Genomic DNA, 6513 nt, shown 5'->3' with positions numbered 1-6513 from the left:
TATATATATATATATATATATGTGCATGTGTGTGTATAATACATATATACATATAATTTGACTTACTTAAATAAATGTTTTCAACTGATTTAAAACAGTATGGACCCACTTTTATTGTGGTTTTACCAACTGGTTTTAATTCACTTTACATGGACAAATTAGAGGGCCAGTAACGTGGTTCAGCAAGTAAAGGTGATTGTCTTGAAAGCCTGATGCTGAAGTGCAAGCCCCAGAATCTGTGTAAATGTTCAAGAAGAGGACTTCCTTATACATACCCTGGCATTCCCAATTGATTTCCACATACACACTGTAGCATCTGCTCATTGACTTCATCAGATACATCATAGTTCTCCCCATGGACATTCACATACACACCATAGTATCTCCCTATTGACATCTGCATACAGACTACAGTGTCTCCCTATTGACATCTGCATACAGACTACAGTGTCTCCCCATTGACTTCCACATACACACCAGAGCATTTCCCCATTGACATTTACATACACACCATAATATCTCCCTATTAACATCTGCAAACAGACCATAGTGTCTCCCCATTGACTTCCACATACACACCATAGCATCTCTTTCATTGACTTCCACATACACACCATAGCATCTCCCCATTGACATCCACATACACACCATAGCATCTCCCCATTGACATCAACATACACACCATAGCATGTCCCCATTGACTTCCACATACACACCACAGCATCTCCCCCATTGACGTCCACATACACACCATAGCATGTCCCCATTGACTTCCACATACACACCATAGCATCTCCCCCATTGACGTCCACATACACACCATAGCACTCTCTTCATTGACTTTCACATATACATGATAGCATCCCTTCCCATTGACCTCCATATACATACCATGGCACCCCCACATTCACCATACAAACACACAGAAATAATAAATAAAATAATTTTTGAAAGACAAATTAGAGAATTATGTTAGCAACAGAATTCTGACAAAAACCCCATTATTTAGGTTAGTCATGAGAATAGTACCTAAACATGCACCTATCATGCACCTATAATAAAGTCACATTTAGCCTTCTCAAACTAGTTAATTCCAATCAATAATACTTGAGGCTTCCCATCACTTAAATTTGTAAGTGTTCCCTATTGTTCCATTTGCCATAATTTTTCTACAGAAGACAATGGAGAGCCTTAGAATATTGTCAAGCACAGAGCTCCCTTTGTCTCAGATGTGAAAACTCATTATCCTGTTGGTCATAGAGGACATCTATAAAGTACTAATGGTGTGGAATATCTTTGATGGCTCATTTAATTTTCAAGATTGGGAATAGTAAAAGTTATATTTTTAAATCTACTTTCACTGTATGGTGGGATTGTCTGTTTATTACTTTATAACACAGAGGGAGACAACCAGAGAGAGCAGAGCAGGAAGAGGAAGAAGAGGAGGAAGAAGAGGAGAAGGAGCAAAAGGAAAACAAGACTTTCCTTTCCTCCTCCTCCTCCTCCTCCTCTTCTTCCTCCTCCTCCTCTTTCTCCTCCTCCTCCTCCTCTTCCTCCTCTTTCTCCTCCTCCTCCTCTTCTTCCTCCTCCTCCTCTTTCTCCTCCTCCTCCTCCTCTTCCTCCTCCTCTTTCTCCTCCTCCTCCTCCTCTTCCTCTTCCTCCTCCTCCTCCTCCCAAATGAACAGGGAAAGGATTCATTGATTTGGGTATGAAACTGAAAAAGTCCTGACCTTGAGAAAGAGGCAGTAATGACAAACAGGAACTTATTAGACTTGCTTTTGATGAGCTGGGGGAAGGGGGGCATAATGGAGGGGTTAGGGAGGGGGATGAGGCAGTCACCTTTTCTCAGTGGATCTGTGAAGCAGTTCAAAGAGAAAGGATTTCCCCTGGCATTAACATGAGGCACCCTGCAATGTTGTATGTTTATTTTAACTATTATATGAGAGAACTGTTATTAATCCCCCAACTGGTAGCTGCCCTTGAGAGCTGCTATTCTTGAACTCCCTGCCTGTTAATTAGTTGCATGCCTGGCAAAGAAAAAGCATTTGCTATTGGTTTTCTCCAAAACATAAGCCTCCAGAAATGAAAGTTTAAAAATCTTTTTGTGTTCTTTGTAAGGGCTCTTTACAGGCTTCACTTCTGATGACTTTGCCACACTAACTGCCTTTGACAAGGTTGACCTATCATAATTCCTCTCCCATTGGGTGTGCTAAGATGTTGCTCTCTACAATATATCAAAACAACTGGTACTAAAAGAGATTCCATGAAGTAAGTGCCTTCTAAGCTTTGGAGCCCACTAAAGACTAATGAGCTTAATTTTTAAAGTATGGCTTTCATCGAAAGTCATCAAATTATTAAGTCCAGTTTTTTTTTAAAAATCTATACTTGTACAATAATGTGTTCATAAATGTTAACATATGATTTTCAAACATGATATTAATATAATAGTGTAGAAATAAATTGAGATTTCATCCCCTGTATTTTATCCTCAATTAGGGCCTTTGGATACAAATTGATAGAAAATGATGGAAAGTGGTAAAATTAAGGGGATGTAACATGTATAGGAAAAGGAAATAGACAGCTTTAACTTTACACCTGAAAAACATGGTCAGTGCAGTAATTACTTAAATACTTTGGAAAAGGTGCAGAAAATTTATCTAAGTCAAGCAAAAAAAACATGTTTCATGTTTACTTTTGTTACATTTATGAAAAACATTCTGATTCTTATTAGCTAATAAACTATATCTTAATGTTATTTCAAATTTTAAGCCAAGCCTTTAGTTGCATACTGCTCTATTTTCTTCTCTAAATATGGATATATCATTTCATAGAGAGGATCATCTATAATAATTTCTATACATGTTAGACTTTCTAAATAGGTATGATAATAAATATGATTACTTTTTGTGTTTGTTACTTTTCTATTCTGCAATAAAACACCAGGACCAGGACAGCTTAAAGATGAAAGAGGTTATTTTAGCTTAGGATTCCAGAGGAATGAGAATCCATGATGGCAGGGCATCCAAGAACCCAAGCAGAACATCTGGAGCTAGAGGTTGAAAATTTACATCTTAAACTGCAAGCAGAGAGCCACTCAAAGGGTTAAATCTATAAGTGCTCAAAGTCAGCCTCCAGTGACATCCAGCACTGACTGCCTCCTGAGCCTGCCCAACAGTGCTGCCAAATGAGAGACACATACAAATACTGAGACAATAGGAGACATGGCATTCAAACCATTACAGCCATATGTGAAAGGAAGACATCTACGGAAAGAATCCATCAATGGGATGAGCAATAACAGTCAATAAGAAATGGCAAAAAAAGAGCTTTTTATAATAATAAAATTGTCAGAAACATACATGTGCCTTTGTGCCCTTGGACTTAATACAATCCTTCTTTGGCATAGGACCTTGAGTTGTGATGACCTTTGAAGTGACAGATTCTAATGACTTCCCATAAAATCGTTGAAAAACATGATACTTCTGCAAATTTTTAAGATAATAGGGGTGTCTTCTGTCTGAAAAAAGAAAAAACTTGTATACAATTTCTATGATTTCTTAGTAGCATCTCTCTAAATCTTCACACCATTCTATACACAGGCAGTATTCTTTCTATTATAGAACAGTAATTTTATATAATCAGTTTGGTTAAAGAAGGTATCCTAAATTAGGCAATCTCACCCATAGAATAACATTTAACACATCTACAAAAGTGACAATTATTTTTTTAAGATTGATTGATTGATTGATTGATTGATGACCACACTGTTGCTATCTTCAGACATACCAGAAGAGGGCATAAGATCCTGTTACAGATGGTTGTGAGCCACCATGTGGTTGCTGGGATTTGAACTCAGGACCTCTGGAAGAGCAGTCAGTGCTCTTAACCTCTGAACCATCTCTCTAGCCCCCGAAAATGACAATTTTTTAAATTTCTTTTTTTGTCTATAGAATTAAACCTAGTAATGCATGCACACAGGTAAAGGGCTTTACTACTGGTCAACAACTTCTAGTAGCTCTAACACTTCCAAGACAATTTTTCATAGCCTACTTCCAAAAGAAATACCAAGAATGTTGTTTTAATTTTATTGATTAAATGTGATTTTTGACAATTCATATATGTATGTAATGTACTCTAATTACTTACTGTCTTAGTTAGGGCTTCCATTGCTGTGAAGAGACACCATGACCAAGTCAACTTTCATAAAGAACAACATTTATTTGGGGCTGGCTTACAGATTCAGAGGTTCAGTCCATTATCATCATAGCAAGAATCATGGCAGCATCCAGGCAGGCAAGGCACTGGAGTAGGAGCCGAGAGTTCTATGTCCTTTTATGATTGCATTCAGAAGAAGACTGGCATCCAGGCATCAAGGAGAAAAGTCTCAAAGCTCACCCCAAAAGTAACATGCTTTCTCCAACAAGGCAACACCTCCTAATAGTGCTATTCCCTGAGTCATATTCAAACCAACGCATTCCACTCCCTGGCATCCATAGGCTTGTTTAAACACATGAGTCTGTGGGTGCCATACCTAGCCATAGAATAATGCAAAATACATTTAGTCTAACTTCAAAAGTCCCCATAGTATATAACAGTCTCAACAATGTTAAAAGTCCAAAGTTCAAAACCTCTTCTGAGATTCATCTAATCACTTAACTATAATTCCCTATAAAGTCAAAATTCAAAAAGCAGATCACATACCTCCAACTTCACAGGACATACATGATAATTCTAAAACATCATATTGTGAGGAAATACTGGACCAAAGCAAAACCTAAAAACAACTGAGCAAACTCCAAACTGTGCATCTTCATGTTCTTCAACTTTACATGTCCTTGTTCCAATGTCTGGGATCCACACATGATCTTCAAGGCTTCTCCAAGGGGCTATTATCAATTCTCCAGCTCTGCCCTCTGTAGCACTCTAAGCTCAGGTTGATCCACTCCAATACCACTGCTGCTCTTGGTGATCATCCCATGATACGGGCATCTCCAAAACACTGATTCAACTGCAATTAGGCTTCACCAATAGCCTCTCATCCACTTCCTTCATGGTGCAAAGCTTCAACTTCTTTGCATGACCCCTTCAGTCCTGGGCCATCAACTGCAACTGAGGCTGCACCTTCACCAGTGGCCTCTCCTGGCCTCTCACAGTCCCAAGCTTCAGCTGCTCTCCATGACCCCTTCATGCCTTCAAAACCAGTGCCACCTGGCCGATTCTTACACATTACCAAGTCCACTTGCAGCACCAGTATAAACTTGGCAATCTCTGGAACACAGCATTGCTGTGCTCTCAGAAAACACTTCCCAGAAGATTTCACCTTAGTGATGCTGGTCTCTTCTTCATCACCAGTAATTTCTTAGCTCCAGCTAACTAGCATCAACTGTCCCAGTTGTGCCTTCTATTCTTGACTCTAAAGCCAGAGCCACATGGCCAAAGCAGCAGATGTCTGCTGCTTGTTGGAACTGGAACTTCTTTTACAGCTTTCTGTTTTCCAACTCCTTTACTTCCTAAGCTTGGCTGACCTGGAACTTGCTCTTTAAATTGATCTTGAACTCAGAGGTCTGTATGGCTCTCTTGCTTGAATGTTGAAATTAAAGGTTAGATTCACTATGCCTTTTTTTCACCTAGAACTTGCTCTGTCCCAGGCTGGTCTTGAACTCAGAGATGTGCTTTGTCTTCAAGGATTAAAGGTGTGTATTACCATGACTAGGCCTAAACTTTCCATTGTTGAGTCCTCAGAAACCTTGGTGGGGACATAGTGACCAGGTTCCTGCCCCTGGGACAAGACCCTTGTGAGAGTCTATAATGCACATATTTTTACATTCCTCCAAGGAATGTCCTCTCTGTTAACATTAATGATTCCATGAAAATCAGAGACAGCATGAACCCAGGAGTGGAAGGTGTGGCTAATGTCTCTGCAAAATGCTAAATACTAGGACCTTCAGGACAGCCCTTCAGGCAAAGAGCTCTGAATACACACATGAGTTTGAAAATATATAATTTCTCAACTATGCAAAAAATAATAAGGATGCAACATGAATTATATGAGGGGCTAAAGGAGCAAAGGCAGCTGCATTAATGAGCCAGCTTGTCAGAAAGATAAAAGGCAGAAAGATACAAAGCAGACATATTCCTGAGTTCAAGGTCAGCCTGGAACACAGCAAGGTTAGACCCAGGTGTGGTAGAAATGGTATTTCAAGACAGAGTCCCACCTCATAAAGTTGCAAAGCTTCTGTAAGGCAAAAGACACTGTCAATAGGACAAAACAGCAACCAACAAATTGGGAAAAGATCTTTACCAACCCTATATCTGATAGAGGACTAATATCCAGTGTATACAAAGAACTCAAGAAGTTAAAATCCAGAGAACCAAATAACCCTATTAAAAATGGGGTACAGAGCTAAGCAAAGAATTCTCAATTGATGAACACCAAATGGATGAAAAGCACCTAAAGAAATGTTCAACATCCTTAGTCATCAGGGAAATACAAATCAAAATAACCCTGAGATT

At 39.1% G+C, this 6513-nt stretch overlaps 1 protein-coding gene across 4 annotated transcripts in view; it reads right to left on the bottom strand.

Annotated features, from left to right (window-relative positions):
- Positions 1-6513, bottom strand: part of LOC116069359 (probable ATP-dependent RNA helicase DDX60) — a 129191-nt gene that overhangs the window by 78618 nt on the left and 44060 nt on the right. For all 4 annotated transcript variants that reach the window (XM_031339922.1, XM_031339920.1, XM_031339923.1 and 1 more), the window contains exon 13: positions 3360-3517. In XM_031339922.1, coding sequence (XP_031195782.1) covers positions 3360-3517 — 158 coding nt within the window. The remainder of the gene's footprint in view (positions 1-3359; positions 3518-6513) is intronic.

This window comes from Mastomys coucha, unplaced genomic scaffold (assembly GCF_008632895.1).
Source record: "Mastomys coucha isolate ucsf_1 unplaced genomic scaffold, UCSF_Mcou_1 pScaffold22, whole genome shotgun sequence".
NCBI lineage: Eukaryota > Metazoa > Chordata > Mammalia > Rodentia > Muridae > Mastomys > Mastomys coucha.
This window is presented reverse-complemented; position numbering and strand designations above follow the sequence as displayed.